Source organism: Excalfactoria chinensis, chromosome 3 (assembly GCF_039878825.1).
Source record: "Excalfactoria chinensis isolate bCotChi1 chromosome 3, bCotChi1.hap2, whole genome shotgun sequence".
Taxonomy (NCBI): Eukaryota; Metazoa; Chordata; class Aves; order Galliformes; family Phasianidae; genus Excalfactoria; species Excalfactoria chinensis.
Genome location: NC_092827.1, coordinates 26,449,172 through 26,468,817, shown reverse-complemented (window position 1 = coordinate 26,468,817; position 19,646 = coordinate 26,449,172). Strand labels below are relative to the sequence as shown.

Genomic DNA, 19,646 nt, shown 5'->3' with positions numbered 1-19,646 from the left:
GGAAAAAAAACCCCATAATATCACAAGAAAAAAAAGCAACAACAAGAAATCACAAGTTATGTTTTGAAATGAAAGAGACCAGGTGAATTTTATTGCCAAAACTAGTCAGTCTTTATGAGTAAACTATGGTAGATTTACATATGCCTTCCTTGTTAATATTAATGTCACTAGGATCACTTGTAGGTCTTCCACTAATAGTACTATATATTTTAATGTACTTACAATAACACAATAATACATATTTCAAGTTTGAAATCACATCTGAAAATTACTTGTTCCTATTGCGTTGCTGTCACTACACAATGAAAATTATTTGACAGTTATCCCTATAAGGTAATAAAGCCATAAAAACTCTTTCAAATCACAGACTTACTGGTCTTCCAGGCAGACTTGGTCCAGGAGGCCCCACCTCACCTTTTGGACCTGGGTGTCCAGGAGGTCCCATGATCCCACCAGGGTCACCCTACAAGATAAATATGAACCATGGATCAAAATTATCCTAGAATGTACCAGTGCTTTGAGAGAGAATGGAGAAAGAAAACACTCAAAGCTTTATGATCCTCTGCATTTCATAACCTACAACTGTAAGTAACTGAGGCTATGCAGCTATCAAAATCATTACCAAAGATTTATCAAATCTATCACATTTAATTCCACAGAGGTTCTGCTCCCTGCATCTATAAGAGTTCAGCTCTCAGGAGGTAGGAAAATCCTGTGCATTGTTCTCCTAATGCATTATTCACAGCTACCAATGAACTTCTGAATGTGCTACATATGGATGTATGGAAAATGTATTTAAAGCCTCATTTTTCTATCAAAAATCTATTTCCTTCAAAAGGTTACAGAAAAAGAGGCATGGACCACAGCACTCGTAATACTAACCAACATTTTCTCAATTTTCTGTGCTTATAATTTATCTGATCTACATTTCTTATGTCCCCATCTCCCCAGAATGCAGGTTGTCACTAAGCCCTGATGATTTCTCCATTGTAGAAATGTCACTCACTCCCTCTTTCTCTGTCCCTATTCGCTGTATTCCTGTTCAGACTTCTCATTTCACTGCATGCAGTACACCTTGCTCCACATCTCTACAACTTCTGCTTACACGTGTAAATCTGAGACCCTTTATGATGTTGTCCATACTGATGCATAATTAATTGTCTGTGGTTCTTTTTGATTCCACTACTTCCCATTCTGAAAGATTAGTACATTTTTTGTTGCTATTCCACAATCATTTTCCCCTCCTGCCTTTTCATCAGCTTGCATTTTTTTTTCTTGAAGCAGTTAAGTGATTTTATTAATTTTCTCTGTATTCCAAGATGGATAAATATCGTAACACTTCACACAGCTCACAATGTGCCTGCACAGTGTCTTTTCTCCCCCTCCCAACATACAACATATACACACATAACTCTTGCTAATGTAGCTGCATTCCAACCAAGAGGCTGTCTACACAGTACAATACAATGCCATAAAGAGATCCCAGACTTGGCTCAGGTCTGCCTCAGTGCTCTGCCAAGATGAATAAGTCTGGCCATGAAGCATGATTTCAGGAATCATCCTCGTTAAGGCACAACACTGAGAGGCTATTCTGTTGTCAGAGCTTAAACTGCATGGAACACTTTTATTGTAAGAGTCCAACTTAACCTCTCTTGAAATAATACTTAAATTATGAATCTAAAGAGCAATTGGGTTGACAAACTGGCCTGCAGTATAACCAAGGAGATGGCAATTGCTGCTTGTACATTTCTAAATCAATTCATAAAGCTGCTGCACAGATGCACTACAGATGAATTGAAACAGTCTTCACAAGACAGTCTAACAGGCTCTATTATACCAATCTTAATAAAGAACAGCTAGAATATACCTTTTCTCCTTTAATTCCAGGCATTCCTGGCAACCCATGCTCTCCTGGTAAGCCCTGGAATAAACACAATAATAATAAAAATAATAAAATATTTAAGTGTATGTAAATAAAACTGAACATTTTTATATCTATTCTCTTCAAATCTAAAGTTACAGATGAAAATGAGCTTAGACTATTTACCATACATAGTACTGACCTATGATGCTAAAGAGTACAAATTAAATAATGCTTTGTTAAGAAAATTTATGAATCATTTTTCTTTAAATCAATATGTAATAATCAAGATTATTTCCTGGACCCTTTCAGGACAGAACTGCAGAGGTTTGTTTTTTTTTTCTTTTACTTCTATTTCAAAATGTTCCCAAGTCTTGGAAACCAAACTTTTTGTCAAGGGAGCTGGTTGTAGACACCAACTTGAGTTTTAAGTCTTATCTTTTTTGACCATGAAGAAGTGTGTAGTCCATGATGCAATTTTATCTCTTAAAAGCCTCAGTAAATTAATCCTGCACATTCTTTCATAATTTCTAAATCTTCTTGTGACTTCTCACATTTTAACATCAGTATCTTCTGTTGCCCTTTTATCAAAGATTTATTATAAACACAACAAAATGGGATAAAATAAAACAAATGGAAACTATTCAAATACTCTGGAAGGTTAAATCAATAGCTCATTCTCTTACTATGCTTGAATAGATACAGAAAACTTCTGTCATAGCTCTTCCATTTTATTCAGCCAACTATTGTATCAAACTTTTTTATTTCCATAGTAAATGTCAAAAACTGATGAAATCAAAGTCACATCTAAGCATGGTGTCTAAATGCAAATAGAAAACAACCTTTCTGAGAAAGACACAGGAATATATATTTTTTTTACTGTTTTCACAGTGGAAAGCATAGATTTATAAACTTTTATATATTAAGTATGATGACACGTCAACGCCAACAGTGAGGATTTAACAACTGTATTCATTCTCTCTGTTGTGTTCTGTCCTTAACATAGACAGCTACTTGTTCCAACCAGTCTTTCAAATTAAAAGAAAAAAAAAAAAGTATTCTGCTTATACCAAATCATTAAAATAATATATGAAAGTTTAAATCTATTTGACTGTGGAGCAGACATTGTGACCATGTACATGTTTGTACATGTATGTACATGTACACAAGTACTCCTCTTGGAGGATTCCCCTTCATAGGCTGTGGTCTCATGGTTCAAAATGTCCGTATCCTGCTTCTGACATCACTTGACAGCCTGTAGTGAAACTGGATATCGGTTTTTCTTTAAGTACAGCTGAGATGAGAGCTTTTATCCCGCTTAATTATTTCACACTCTTACTCAGTGGTTTGCCTGTCAGAGTTATATTCATTAGGAATATTTCATATACATATATATATACAGCAACAAGACTGGATGTTGTCTTGAGGGACATGGTTTAGTGGGAGCTATTAGTAATAGGTGAATGGTTGGACTGGATGATCTTTTAGGTCTTTTCCAACCTTGGTAATTCTATGATTCTATGATTAGTTTTTGACCTTCTTTTCCATCAAGGAGAATGCTGTTCATTTGAGATTGTTGGGCAGCAAGTTGTCTATCATTATAAGTTTTAGTGGCTAAGCTCCCTAGGTGTTTGCTAACAAATGCTTCCATGCATCTTCCTGATCTCCACAGCCTTCACTGGCTTCCAGAACCATTACTCCAGCCAAGACCTTCCATATGAGCACAGATCTTCTTATCATAGAATCATAGAATCACAAGGTAGGAAATGACCTACAAGATTATCTAGTCCAACTGTCTTCCCATTACTGTAGCTACCACAAGCCACTAAACCATATCTTGTAGCTCCTCATCCAGATGCTTCTTGAACACTGCCAGGGATGGCAACTACACCACCTCCCTGGGCAGCCATTCCAGTGCCTGGCCACTCTCTGAGAGAAAAAAGTTTGTCCTTATATCTAATTTAAACCTCCTCTGGTACAACTTGAAGCCATTTCCTCGGATCCTCTTTGTTGCCTGGGAGAAGGGGCCAAACCCCTCTTCATCACAACCTCCCTTCCAGAAGTTGTAGAGAGCAATGAGGTCTCCCCTGAGCCTCCTCTTCTCCAGACTAAACAATCCCAGCTCCCTGAGCTGCTCCTTATAAGACCTGTGCTCCAGACCCCTCACCAGTTTTGTTGCCCTTCTCTAGACATGTTCCAGAACCTCAATGTCTTTCTTGTAGTGAGGGGCCCAAAACTGAACACAATACTTGAGGTGTGGCCTCACCAGTGCTAAGTACAGGGGCATGATTACCTCTCTGCTCATGCTGGCCATACTATTTCTAATGCAGGTCAGGATGCCGTTGGCCTTCTTGACCACCTGGGCACACTGTCAGCTTATGTTCAGCTGAGCACCAACTAACATCCCTAGGTTCTTTTCCTCTTCACAGTCATCCAGCCATTCAGCCCCAAGCCTAGGGGTTCCATGGGGTTATTGTAGCCAAAGTGCAGGACCTGGCACTTGGCCTTGTTGAACCTCATCCCATTCACCTCAGCCCAGCAATCCAGCCTATCCAGATCCCTCTGGAGGGCCTCCCTACCCTCAGGCAGATGGACACCAGCTCCCAGCTTGGTGTCATCTGCAAACTTACTGAGGGTACACTCAATCCCCTCATCTGGGTCATCAGTAAGGATATTAAACAAGATAGGCTCCAGCACTGACCCCTGGGGGACACCACTTGTAACAGGTCACCAGCTGGACTTAACTCCATTAACCACTACCCATTGGGCATGGCCCTGTAGCCAGTTCCTTACCCATAGGAGGGTATACCTGTCCAGGCCATGGGCAGCCAGTTTCCCCAGGAGAATACCATGAGAGATCATGTCAAAGGCTTTGTTGAAGTCTAGGTAGACTACATCAACAGCCTTTCCCTTACCTACAAGTTTGGTCACTCAGTTGTAGAAGGAGATGAGGTTGGTTAAGCACGACCTGCCTTTCATGAATCCATGGTGGCTGGGCCTGATCCCCTGGATGCCACGCACACGCCATTTGATCTCACCAAAGATGATTTGCTCCATAACTTTCTCTGGTACCAAGGTCAGGTTGACAGACCTGCAGTTCCCTGGATTCTCCTTATGGCCCTTCTTGTAGATGGGAGTCACATCAACAAGCCTCCAGTCCTCTGAGACCTATCTAGATAACCAGGAACACTGGTAGATGGTGGAGAGTGGCTTGGTAACCGCCCTTGCCAACTCCCTCAGCACTCTAGGATGGAGGAGGAGCTTTCCGTCTCCACCTGAATCACCAGGGGATCTTCTGAATCACTGGGAATCTTCTCAGGAAATCTCTTTTTTGACACCACTTCTTCCTGGTACTCTCACCCCTTGATTGTTTCAGTCTGAATAGTATATGTGTGCAATTGATAATCAGTCTACACACTGGTGAGTCTCTCTTGCACCTCTATTAACTGAAGAACCCATTTGTGTCACTTTTGTTTAGTACAGGTGCTATCAGAATTTAAAAGCAGCTCCTACCATTGCATTGAGCAAGCTGTACCTTTCTGGTTTTAGAGGCTGAGGTTTTGACAGTCACACAAATACAAACACACACATTATCTGCCACCTGTCAGTGTTCCCTATTTGAGCTATTTTTCACCAACAGCAACCATACAATGGCTTTCAGCGTCTTATGACTATCAGCAAGTCTCTAGACATTTTATTTGCAATACCAATTGAAAATCATAAGATTATTTTTTTTTCCATTCTCTACAGGAGTATTTTAGTAATTTAAGAATAATTCAGTAAAGGGGTTTTCTGTTAATTTCTTCCCATTATCTCTGTTTAAAGATTTAATGCTGCTCCTATTTATCAGAATTAGGTAAAGGATGAGTCTGGTTCGGAGCAAGTTTTGCTCATAAATTTGGCCTAAATGTTAAGACAATAAACACATTAAAAAAAAAAAATCTGTTCTACTTATTAATCTTTACCCTTTTTATGAGAAATAAATCAAATCAGGATAGTAGGAAAATATAGACAGAAAGAATAAGGAACACTGTGTTCTAATCCTTGGAGTACCCTTACTTTCCCTGTTTATCCTCATTTTGCTCCACACACACTGTTCTTTCCAGCTCATGGTTACAATATTTCTCACATTTTGCCAGAGATTTTCAGTTTTCACCTAATTTTGTGAGGCAAGAGCAATTTTTGTAGAGTTAATTAACTGTGAATTAAAAAAAAAAAAATAGTATCACCATTCTCACATACTCATGCAGATGGTAACATGAGGACAAAAAGAACATAAGTAAATCACAGAACACTACGCTGAAGCACAGAACCTCACTGTGCTTTGACAGCTGATTTCTATGGTACCTGTCATGAAAGGAGGACCTTTGGTAACTTCTGTGCCACTGTTTCACTAGCTAACTGCTCACATGCCACACTTACACATTTCGATGAAATTACACAATACATACAACTTCCCCTGGCTCTCCCCTGGGTCCTATAGGTCCTGGAGGTCCTTGCAGTCCCTGTAAGATATTGTACAAACTTGAGATAAAAGTCATCACATTGGAGGTTAATGTGTACTTTCAGCTACAGGCTCCTGAAATAACTTATTACAGCTGTGGAAATAGAGGTCACCACCATACATTAAACCATCTGGACAAGTCTTTAAGAGATCCAAAGGACTGTTAGGGTTTGCATCAAGTCACCTTTTAATTTCTGTATGCAATCCCCATTTTTATCTATATTCTGGAGTCTTCCAGTGCACTTACTCTTTCTAATTAGCTCTTTTCCAAGAAGAGAATGTGCACCTGCCACGTAATTAAAAAAAACAAACACATCTATGTCTATCTCTTCAGGGAAGGCTACAACTTGTTTTACCTCTTATAATATATATACTTATTATTATTTATGCTTACATTCCAGTCTAAGGAGTTTACTTAGAGAATCATTTTTATGACTACAGGGAGCCACAGGTCTGTGGACCCCCATCTACATAACCTGTGATGCTTTCTGGTGATCTAGGGAGCTTGGGTACTATCAGCATATACTGAAATTCATACACAGCATACAACAATGTCTGTAGTTGCTATGTTAATTCTACAGAGATGCTTTTCACATACCTTAGATCCTGGATTTCCGATGAGACCAGGTGGTCCAGGGTCTCCTGTTTCACCCTAATGATATTTTTTGAGAAATTAACAGCTTTATTGTTATGTCTCTCAGAACCAGGTATGTACACTAGGAATGAATTTAGTATGTACTAGTAAAAAAATACCTTATTTCCTTTTGATCCCTCCTTTCCAGTTTCTCCCTGAGAACAGCAAATATGACCATAACAAGAAGAAACTTTAAGATCGATTATTAATTCAACTCTCTACCCTAAAATGTCACAGTTGCAAACTTAAAAAATATTGGGAATAAAATTAAAGAATTTCTGATGTCTTGTGGAAACTTTGAAAAGCATTTCTCTTTCAAATAAATTCTGACTGCAGGTTTTCTACAGGTTTCAAGAGCAACTGCTTGAAGTTTTCACTTGAGATCTTCTCTAGTCTTAAGCTTATTCTTTCACAATAAATCAGTACTTGTGACATAACATTCATCTCCAAAACAATGCATTATTACAGTGTGCCTTATTTTGATTATTATAACATGTTTATCACAAGTATCTAAGCAACCTTCAGTTGTGTAAGAGAAAATATAGCAAGCTTCTGCCCAATGTCACAAGAGAGGACAATAGTTAATTTAACAAAGCAACACATATAAACAGTCACTTAAAGACTAAGTGTTCCTAAAATAACCCCCCCAAATAGCAAGAAATTATTAACACATAAAATGGCTATAAAAGTAGTGCCCACTGTTAAATGCTATACTATGGGAACCATTAAAATTATGGCCCACACATGATTTTGTTAAATAAATGGAAGAGAGAAAAATCCTTCAGGGAACAAAAAAACTGTGTAGTTTAAGCTCAGCTCAGGGACAGTAACAACTGACAATTCATCTGTCTTAATAGAAATGGTGAAGAACTGGGCACTGTGCCACATCTCAGTGTTTTATTTATAACTGGTTTGAATTTGATGCACGTGTAAGGAAATGATATATACGTTATGATCCAAACTCACTGAATCTAATGGAAGCATACAAATAAAAGAACTGCTATAAGAACACCATACAAAAAAAACCAACACATGAAATGTAAATTATTCCCACAAACAGCTAAAAGTGTAGTTATACTCACTGGATCTCCCTTGTATCCCTTTTCTCCCTGTGAAAACATAAAGGAATTGAAAACGTAGGGTTATTTTCAAGCAGTAAACAGTAAATGTGTGTCTGGTTTTGGTGAACAACTCTTGAAACAATGTTGTCTATTTTTTATTTTTTTTTAACCCTAGATAAAAAATATAAAATATGAATACATGAGCTGCAATACTTTCTGCAAGAGATGCAATACTTTCTGCAAGAGATGTGTACCTACACACACTGAATCCTCAGTAAAAAGGCTTAGAACATGTCAGCTGAAATGAAACGGTATTGAACTAAAGATGTTACTGAGTAGCAAAATTAGGACTGTTGTGAGCTGTTGGAATAGTGAAATTTACTTGAATATGTACATATTTTCTCAATGTAGAGCTTGAGAAAATTACTAGGGGCATTCAGAAGCTGACATCTTTTCCTGAGCCAAAATAACTTTCTCTTGACATTGAGTACATTCTCCAAGATTTAATCCATACATTCAGACACTTTCTAGCATAGCACAGAAGCACAGAAATAATGAATTAACTTACCTTTTCACCCTTTGCACCTGGCATTCCTATTTCTCCTTTCTGACCCTTTAAACAAAATATATTAAATTTAAAATCTTTTGTATTCCAACAAATGGAAAAACTCCTCGTGTGTTTCATCTGTACTCTATTTTATGTAAGGCACAAAATCTTAACTTTCACTGCCACAGAAAACTGAGATTTAAACATCTCCAAACTACATTCTACAGCAAATCGGTAGGCTTCTCAGTATGAATTGCTCTCAGTCCTCTGACAGTCACAGTGCTTTTTCCCTTTAAAAGCAGACAGCTGACAAAAAATCATTCCACTTATTAGCCAGGACAAATGTCTACAGATAACATAATGTCATACAGTCAGAATTTGACCTCTATGTAATTCTTATAAGCTGATAGTGGTTTTGGTATAGTAAATTTTATCATTACAGAGAAACTACTTTTAATGGTCATGATTTACTATTAAAATATTAGCTGAATTTTGAGTTATTTGGAGGCAGGAAGGCAGTTATTTCCAAGCAGGAAGGCCATTTCATTTCAGTTCTCCTCAGAAAAGGCTATGGAAGCCACACATAATTCTTCTTGCAGTTTTCCTTTTTTGCTATTGCAGATTAGAGGGCAGAGGTTTAAATGCAATACCTGCAGGATGTTATACAAGCTGGATATTGGACTACACCAATCAAAGAGTGACACGTCTGAAATCTATTCCTTCAAGGACCACTGCGATAAATTAGATATACTATGGTAAAGGTGACAGAGATAGCTTAAATAGCAGCTTCAGAATTTCTCCAAATTTCATCCAAAATTCTTACAATTTCTCCTTTTTGGCCTTCAGATCCAGGAGTCCTAAGTAATCCCATTAGTCTTGTATCACTCTGGGAAGAAATACCATAACAAAAAACATGTTAACATTGATTTAGGATTTTGTTACCATTACAATTGCATGTAATTTACCAGTGCATAAACACAGAAGTCCTAATTTACTTCCAGAGAGGAATACTAAATTCCCATACAGTACATGTCAGTAAAGTATTACAGCAACACATACTTTTTCATGCATTCATATTCTACTCACATTTGCAGATCACACACATAAGCAAAAGAGGCAAATATCTATGCTGAATATTGCTATGCAAATTTGTGATTCTTTTCCTCTTAAATTAGTGCAAATAATATATTTTTATGTTAAGTATTACAGTTCTTTACTCAGGTATGTTTGAAAAGAACAACAAACATGACAAAAACACAAATCTTTTTCATCTGAGCAGCATGGACTTCTATTACAGCAATGAGACAGAAAGAGAGGGAATTAATGTGTTCAGCAGGATTTTCTCACTGTTTCTCATAAAAAACAGATCTAAGGAAACTGGAGTTCAGGTTGTATGTTTCAAAGTCCCTTTTGAACTGCACCTATTTATTCTCCAGTACAAGGTAAAGACACAATATAAGACAAAATAAAGAGTTACGTTTTTACAAAGCTTAGGTTCAGATTGCCTATAGGGAATATGTTTTCTTTTAATGATAATGAAAAAAGTTACAAAAATAGCGAATGAGCTTTGGTTTAGACTGAAGAAATATAAGCCTTAAAACATCTGCCATTGAGCTGAATGGAAATACTAGGCAAGTCAATTTCCCTTGCCACTTTCTGGTTTCTGTGTCTGCAAAAAGGGAATTATTACAATGAATGTAAATAGATTTACACTTTATTAACATTTTTGAAATATAGCTGAACATAGCTTGAATAAAATCCAGTTATTTAATAAACATTAAGGTCCGGAAGGATCTTCTACAGTGTTCAGGGTTTGTAACAGTTATTACTAAGCTGATTACAAATAACAGCTCCAGAGGAAGAGGTAGATACTGAGGGAACCTGAGTACTGGTGAGCAGAAGCTGACTACTGCTTGACCTCCAACAACCTAGGTGATTGCCATTATGTAAGGAGTAGGCTATAAGTTATGATTTATCCTGACTTGTGCATTTCTTTTGCATATGTGGAGAAATAAAAAAGGTATTCAAACAAAAAGCTGCTTCTATGCTCTTTGCATATTTATGCTCATTCACTCTCTATAAGAAAATGCAAGAAAAATATGCTGAAGAAAAAGCCTTTGGAAAGCAAAGATGAATTATTCACAAATCAATGCGTAATTCTGAGAAATTTCCAAAGTAGATTGTGATATAGTTTCAATTGTTTTGCTTTGTTGTTTCATTTTTATATGGAGAACATTTCGGATTAAATTGATCTGCACGCCCTTTCCAAAGATGTTTAGAAGCAGGGCTGACTGAAGTGACCTTATACCTGAATATAATGTAAATTAAAATGATGACAAAGACGGGCCTTGAAAGCCCAAGCAAAGGATGATAACAGAGGCCTGAGACCATATAAACACACAGCATGAATCATCGTTCACAGGTCACCAAAGAAGAAACATAAGGTACTGAGCAGGGCAGAACCAGCTTTTGGTATAATGAAGGGAAAAAAATGCAGGTATCAAATGCATGCAAAGCATCTCTGTAAATACAGTGAAAGAACAGAAGGAAGGGATATAAGAGCACAAGAAGGAATATGAAAATAAGAACAGGCACAAGGGAGGAATGAAGAGGAAAAATATGCTCCAGCACTGTCTCCCACCCCACTAGGGATCAATGCCTCTAATTATCTTCAGCAGATTCCCCTCAACTTCATTAAAGAAAGACTGATGTATTTAGTTTGCCATTCAGCACAACTTGCTGCTGTAAATCAGAGATTCTATTCATAGTGCTCTTTCATTATACGCACAGCACAAAAAATTACACATGCGAAGATGTGGACAATAGCCTCCTTACTTGATACACTGATTAATACTAAGCCAGAAAAAGCTTGGTTGCAATGAATTGTATAAATACACAGCAATCATGGCAACTCATTGGTACCATATAGAAATCAGAAGAAATGCAAGAGGCTTAAAAGCCAGATAATATACTCAGAAAAAAAAACTACAGAAAAGTTGATATTAATTTATGATGTGACTTCAGATCATCTCTCATTTCCCACCTTTCCTTCTGGCAGTGTTTGTCATGACTCCCAGAAATACCAATAAAAGAAGCTGTACTAACACTCTCAGAAAACTCTGGTTTTAAAGTCACTATAGCTATAAAAATATGGTCACAATTAAACAATTAAAAAAACTCCACAAGATAAGAGCCCATGAGATTATTGCGAATATGCATAACATGTTGCAAGAAGACAAAACTTCCCTGGTGGTGTAAGAAACCTCAAAAAACCTTTGACTGAAATATCATCTCATAAGTGCTAACAAAAAAAAGCACACTGGAAATTATATACTGGAACATGAAAGATTGCTTGGTACCTTTGAGATGCATTGAACAAAATCAACACTCATCACACTGTGCTCCAGTGTAGAAAATAAATAAATAAATAAATAAAAGGGAAGTTAATGTTGCATACATCTGCCTAAGTTAAAAATCAATGGCAAAGCAGACATGTCTCTGATGACTTTTTTGATGGGAATAACCAGGCAAACATGCTTGCTGTTGCAGCTGGAGACTTCAGTTGACCCTAGCAAGATCTCAACATGTAGTTATAAAAAGCCTGTGTATTTAAAACCTGCTACTTGAATCAGAAAGCCATCATCTCTCTCCTCTGAAATGAAATCTTAGCATTTCCTTGTTGAATGGTTAATTGCTCATGACAGAGTCATTAAAATCTTCAAGCTAGACAGCTGAAGAAAGAGGAATGTTGGTTAGCAGTTCGGAATTTATGAGACAATTAATTTACAGACACAGAGCAGCTGGTCTACATTTTTCGAGAAGATTGTTAATTAGGAAATGTAAGACACCTTAGGAACTCTCAGAGTCATGCAATGTCAAGAAATGGGACTCTTGGAGACAGATGCTCACGAGTTCCTGAAGATCCCTGGGGTCTGTATTCCCTGATACAGAATTAACCTTAAAGGGACCCCCAGGGTAAAAAGTTTAATAGGCCAGAGGTAGAGAATGAATTACAGTAAATATGATATTGATAGAGAAAACAGGACTGTTATCAGTGAAAGCTGCCTCTGGAAAGCAAAAGAAATGAGTGAATAAACAGAAAGTATAAACACAGAATAAATAAAACTTAGACACATGCAGGTGAAATGGTAGATCAAATCCAGAAACGCAGTCTCCTGGTATAAAAATATCCAAGATAGCAAACAAAATCATACTTATATTCTAAATCCAAGCTCTAAATTTATAGACTGATTTGGAATGGATTAAATACATAAATACCAGCGATATCACGTCAGTGACAAAAGCAAAATGAAATAGATATTTGACATGAATTTCAATCGAGAATTTTTTTTTTTTTTTTTATCCCTGAAGAAGATTTCTGTACTCATCTGGATATGTTATATAATAAAAATAGTCTGATTTCACCCACTTTTCATAGTTATGCATTTTAACACTAAAGGAATTAAATATCTTCCAGTTTGATATGCACGACATAAATCAGGAAAAACACATTAGCCTCTGTATGAAGCAATTCCTGTAATAAGTCTTCATAAGCCTTTGAATGAAATATGAATTTTTATTCAGACAAATTGCATCTGAATTTCACCGTGTAATTAAGAAAGCTTGCATGATCTGTGAATCACAGTGCTTTACAATGGCAGATGCTACAACTGCATAAATGATCTGAAATACCTGTCTAAGAGTATAAAGGAGAAAATGGCAGCTCATATGCTATTTTAACAACTTTCTATGAAGTGCTTCTAGGTGTAAAACGTCAAATAAGTAAGACAATATTCTTGTTAGTCTACAATATATACATGTAACTCTTACAGATATCCAGCAGACCTTATTTAATTACCTTCTTGCCTTTCTATTCTATTCTTAAGATCATGTCAAGTTAAGGAAAGAAAGAAGAAATGTCATGTATGACTTTGAGCAATTATATTTAGAGCTGGGGAGCTGGTGCTTTATACTAACAGCTGGGTGGTCCAGCTTCCTACTTTCTGAGTTACAGCAGTCAAAAATAGAGGAGTATGAGATGTGGGAGATAAGATGTATGGCAGCAGGATAGATATATAGTAGGTGTGCAAACAGATTGCAGACTGAGCCTATGTAGGGGTGCAGAAGGGGAGCAGGGAAGGATCTACCTTTCAGATGAATTTGGAATGTGGTTTGCAAAGGTCGAAACAGTGGTAACTTCTATCTTAGATGCTTCTTAGCCATTAAGCACACAGACACAGACAACTCAAATTTCCATACCTCATTATGATGCTTGTTCAATGAATCCATAATTCCTTCTAGTCCAGAAGGACCCTGTAAGGAAGAAACATTTATCAGAAAATCATTTTAATTTAACTAACGTTTTCTTTACCTACCTGTACTCAAAGAGTTTTGTTCCTGTAAAGGGATTTAGATTTTTATTTGCTTCCACAATAAATTACTTTCTGTAAACTCATTATATCTCCTCTATCTATCTATCTATCTATCTATCTATCTATCTATCTATCTATCTATCTATCTATCTATCTATCTACTTATTTTCCCAGGCACAATGAGAGGCATAATCAGTTTCAAAATCCTCGAGTTTTGAAAACTGGCAACTATTTTGTAGTGAATCCATCTGTCAGAGAAGGCAGAGATGACATTCACATCAGTTTTAATAGGAACCTTTTCTGGTATGAACTGAATCTTCTGCAGCATTTTAAAAAATTCCTTTCACTAACTCAAAGCACAGATTTTGATGTAGAAACAGCTCCAGGTGTGACTAAACAGTCAGATTTTTTAACTCTGAGTACTGAAAGGGAAATTGAAGAATGACAGAATTCTCTGAGATTTTCTAGTTTTATTGGCTATGCGAGTTTAGACATAGACAACTTTCACCTAGAATTTCAAAAAAAGGAGAACATGCTCCTAATCTAATGCAGGCTTAGGTTGGAGATATATATATATAGGTATATATACATAAATTTTTAAAGATTTATTTATATATATTTTTAGACATATTCTGCCACAAATCAGGCCCTCAATGAGATTTTGAGGTCTTGTGAATAAGGACAGAACACAGAAAGTTGAGTAAAGGTCTTGTGAAATAAAACTTTGTAAATTTAAGAATTGGAAAATTATCTCTCTTAAAGCTGTGATTAAAATATCATTCAATATGAACTATAGCCACTCATGATGCTGTAAGAAACATCTGACTGTATTAATGAGATAAAAATACCTGTTCAATTCATTTGGTCTGAATGAACAGCAGTTGACTGAGACGAAGCACAAAGGCAAGGCTTGTTCTGTTGTGTTATAATTAGAGACAATTTACAGGAACCTGAAGCTTTTGTGTTAGTAGGAAGAATGTAGCTGGCGTAGATGTTCCCTAAAGATTGCTTTATGAAGCTGAACTCTGTTCACTTTTGGGAAGGGTTGTTCCTTAAGAAAATAGAGTCTGCTTATCAGAAAGGCTCTGTGTCAGACATTAGAGATTAGTCAGAGAATTTAATCACAGATTTATACTTCTATAAGGTCCTTGTTAATTGTTCTATAAGCCTTGTTATTACACACACTTTGCATTTGCTACAGAAGTACTCTGAAACACATCATAATAGGAAACAGAATAAAAATTTATTGACATTTTCTCCTATCTTCAAGCTAGATGCTCTGTAAAATTCTTACAAAAAGTCAGAAGTCAAATTACATCTCACCCATGACAGCAATTTGTCAAGATAAAAATACTATTGGTAAGACCTCCTGCACAAGAACCGCTGCCAAACTCACAGCAGCACAGGACCAGGATTCCAATGAATTTCTGGAAAAATTGAGAAAGTGTCCACTGACTTTATGGAGAGATCTGAGGAAAATATTGGTGCGCTAAGAATTAATCTGTGTAAATATTGCTGACAGTTTTACTGCTGAGCAGTAATAACGGTGTATTTACTACTTCTACTGTATATACCACACAAAACCTTACGGTGTCTCTCCCTCTTTGTTCACTGTCACTGGAAGAGACACAAACCCATCATCTGTCTATTCATTTTATTTTGGAAGTGAGCTGTCACTTCAGATTTACAATGAAAAACCATATAAATATTGTCATGAAGTTCTGACTGAGATGTTCTCTCAATGCTGATTTCTACAATTAATGGGAGAATTTATGCTCTGATATCCATATTAAAGATGACAGACCCAAACTGGGACTGAACCACAATGGCACTCTATAATTATTCAGTGTCTCAACCTCAACACCGCAAGGTTTTAGCAGGGACTTTCTAATGTGGCAAATGGCCAAAAAATCAGAATTTATCATTCCTTGTCATTTGCCACCGTGTTGTCTCCTTCACTTTCCTTCCCCCTCTCCCTCCTCCAGTGGAAAAACAGTAAAAACAAGTCTGCTGCAATAATAAAGCAGAAAATGGATCACATGCTCTACCTGCCACCAACTCTGACCTCTCAGATATTAAATAAACATCATATAAATATTTTTTGACATAATGGGAACCCTTTTGATATGTCACTTTTTTGAGAAAATGACAAAATCTCACGATGTTCCAGAACTACCTTGTGACTGAGGCAGCTGGGAGGACCTCAAAGTATATTTGGGTGACAATGTCAGAGGCTTTGTGTTAGCCAGAGGTAAACCACCTCTCTTAGTTTTTCCATTTCTAAACATTGATGTAGATTTAATAATTCCATCAGTCTTTCCATAATAAAATGAACAAAAAGAATAAATTTTTTCTACAGCAACAGAAAACACTTTCACTCAAGAGTGTCCTCCTAAACTCTAGCTTCTGTCTTCCATTCCATCCTGTTTCACTCTAGTAATCTAGCTGCATAATCCACTCTTGAAGTCTCTATAGGTGACTATACAACTGGTTTTCAAGCGAATAAGCAATAAAATTAACACAGGCTGAAGAACTACTGTGCACACAACTTCTACCTTTTGAATGAGAATTTTGCACATCCGCCACTTTGGATGTTTTTCAAGCTTGCTTCTATGGAAATGTCAATGAGTAGCTCACTTGAGCAGGGATTCCTTTTTTTTTTTTTTTTTTTTTTTTTTTTTTTTTTTTTAAATATTGTTTATTATGTTGGGCACTTGAGGTAACTGAAGCACACAGAGAATACATGAATACAGATAAGAACTGAAAATACGTCCTAATTATTTACAAAAATTACAAGCAGGTTTCAGAAGTAATTTCCATCGTCAAGGTAAGAACAAACTGAAATTACATTTGTTTAAAATGTATCTTCTTCCCTTAACTTTTTTACTTTGTTTGCACCCTGTGACTGCTGAGAAGTGTACCCATTCTCACTGTCTATGTAGCAAGTGAATTGCAGTAGTCGCGCCTCAAGAATAGGCCATTTCTGAGAATGTAACACTGAAAGTGAGACGGTGTGATCAGTATATTCATTTATTTCAGGTCTACACCTAGTCTTGAAAATAAAATACCATTTTCTGATTACTATAATGTAAAAAACACAGAACTGATCAGTGTAGGTATGTAACACTGAAAAATTATTCTGAAGAGCAAAAAGAATGATGTTGTTTGTCAAAACAGAATACATAACATAAATTAAATAAATTAATTACATTTTATATGAATTTTAAAAACTTAAATGCATAGAAATAAATCACATGACCAGTTGTTGCCAGTCACTCCACTCCCCTGCTGCCTTTTAGGCATTTATGTTATTTTTCTAACATGCGGCAGAATGTCCAGCAATACCAGAAATGCTACTGACAATTTTCACTTACCATTGCTTTGATTTTCTGTTTATTGTAATTAACTGATAACATTCATACAATTGCAAAATATTGGTAGAATGACAGTATTTCCTGAGGCAGAGGAAATGAGATTTCCAACGCAAACTGCTGGCTACTTAAGATAACTGCACTGGTGGCACTGACATACATATTGAATAAGAGGGAACAAAACTGCATGGAATTAAATGAAGGAACTCAAGTAGGCTGTGAACTTCTCCACTGCCTTGTATGAAACACAAACAAAAAATAAACCTTATTTCAATTTAAGACCTTAAGGACTTCCTGGTAATCTTTGAAGAATGATTTCATTGATAAAGATAGAAAGTTCAGCCCCTTGCAAAGGGAGCTGATGAACCCTGGTGAACCAGTTCTTGATATAAAGAATTTGATGCTTCAGATCCTTAGTTAAAGAAACTTCTGGGAACCCAGGAAAAGTAAAGTATATTCATTCTGGTTGCAAACAGTAACTTTGAACATTTCGATAGAAAACAGCAGAGATATAAGAGGATGAATAATCTTGATTGCAGTGTGTTAACCTATGATTTCGGTGACTCAACATTTATTTGCGTGCTCTCTGCCACATACAGCTTCTTAGATAAGATGACACTTGGCCAAATCATATGCTTCGTGGCTTTAAATAATAATATTGATGGTACTTCTCTTCTGCCAAACAGTTACACTGGGCAGAAATCTTACTCTGACTCACCCCAGAGAATGCTGCTATGCTTGCAGAAGTATGTAGAACAATTCTAGCTTGCTGTTCTTTATTTTTGAAACAATTTGATGATCCAGGGTAAGGGGAACTATTTAGAAATGGAAATTATTCAGTCGTAACTGTTCCAGCAGAGACAGAGAAAACTGGAACAGGAGAGATCAAGTTAATCCTTAGTGGAGAAACCAGAATAATTTCTTTTTCTGTCCTACTTACTGAAGTAAATCAAAAATATAAACTCCATACCTTAGAAAGGTTTCACTAAGTTGATGATGTGTCCCATACAATCCGGTTTCATTGTCAGTATTTCCCACAAACAACCAAAATATGCAAACCAATGCCTGTTGCCATGCAGTTTAAAAACACAATAGAATCTCTAGTTCACTAGTAGAAAGTGACCTTCCCTTAACAGAAGTCTGAACAGAAGGCAAGCAGTGATTCCTCAGGCCTTGATCAGAAGAGCACTTTGCCTAAGCCTAAGGGAAAGCTACAGAATTTGGCAAGTGCATCACTAGGCCAACAGAAAATAAATGTTAAGTTCAGACGCCTTCCATACATTTAACTACAGAAAGAAAAATAAAGGTATTGGCGATGTAACTAGAAAAATTCTGAATTAAACACTTTTAAAAAAAGGTTTACTATACCCCCTTCTGTGATGCTAAGTCCTGCAGATATTTTTGTTAGCAACTACTGCAGAAAACTCTCAGTTCATCTCTGCAGCAAGATCAAAATGCTGTACTGAGAATCTCATCATCTCAGCATCCTACTAAGAGAGTGTGTTTCATTGTTGTTGTTTTATAAAATCATTGCTTTGAATTCAACATAGAAACATGCAAATTAACAGTATTTGAAAGAGACAGCATCTGTTTCACAGGATTTTAGAAGAAAATGTATGTAGGAAAATGTATGGAATACATTTGAAGGGTATGGAGATTTTTATTTCATACTCGTAATAGCCAGAATATTTCTGAAGGAGAAAGGAATAATGTATTTTACAGAAGCTTTAAACAGATCTCTGGGCTTTTTAAAAGGTAGGAAGCAATCAACAAGCACTAGAGGGAGCTGCTGTTCTACTTAAACCATATGGGCTCCTTGTTTACAACTTAAATTGTGCACTGGAGTGTGACATGTGGGGGCATATATTTCAGCTTTCTAGTAGAGAAATTGTATGTAGAACAGTATTCAAAAACAACATCAGAAACATGGATGTAATCCATGAATTCTGAACCAGCAGGGAATAGCAGTAGATTTTAAAAGTCTACAATTCTCGACTCTGACTTCTGTGGGCACAGGATGTATCATAGAATCACAGAATCACAAGCTTGGAAAGAACCTACAGAATCATCCAGTCCAACTGTCCTCTCATTACCATTGCTACCACAAACCGGTAAGCCATATCTTGTAGCTCCTCATCCAGACACCTCTTGAACACTGCCAGGGATGGCGACTCCACCATCTCCCTGGGCAACCATTTCAGTGCCTGACCACTCTCTGAGAGAAAATGTTCCTTCTTATGTCTAATCTAAACCTCCTCTGGTACAACTTGCGGCCTTGTTTGCACCAAAAGGCAAA

General features: G+C 36.7%; 1 protein-coding gene across 2 annotated transcripts in view; it reads right to left on the bottom strand.

The window, feature by feature from the left end:
- COL19A1 (collagen type XIX alpha 1 chain) overlaps window positions 1-19,646 on the bottom strand; it is a 181,761-nt gene that overhangs the window by 32,261 nt on the left and 129,854 nt on the right. For both annotated transcript variants that reach the window (XM_072333644.1, XM_072333645.1), the window contains exons 18-26: window positions 13,867-13,920; window positions 9,431-9,493; window positions 8,629-8,673; window positions 8,082-8,108; window positions 7,119-7,154; window positions 6,964-7,017; window positions 6,313-6,366; window positions 1,868-1,921; window positions 374-463 (exon numbers count right to left, since the gene is read on the bottom strand). In XM_072333644.1, coding sequence (XP_072189745.1) covers window positions 374-463; window positions 1,868-1,921; window positions 6,313-6,366; window positions 6,964-7,017; window positions 7,119-7,154; window positions 8,082-8,108; window positions 8,629-8,673; window positions 9,431-9,493; window positions 13,867-13,920 — 477 coding nt within the window. The remainder of the gene's footprint in view (window positions 1-373; window positions 464-1,867; window positions 1,922-6,312; window positions 6,367-6,963; window positions 7,018-7,118; window positions 7,155-8,081; window positions 8,109-8,628; window positions 8,674-9,430; window positions 9,494-13,866; window positions 13,921-19,646) is intronic.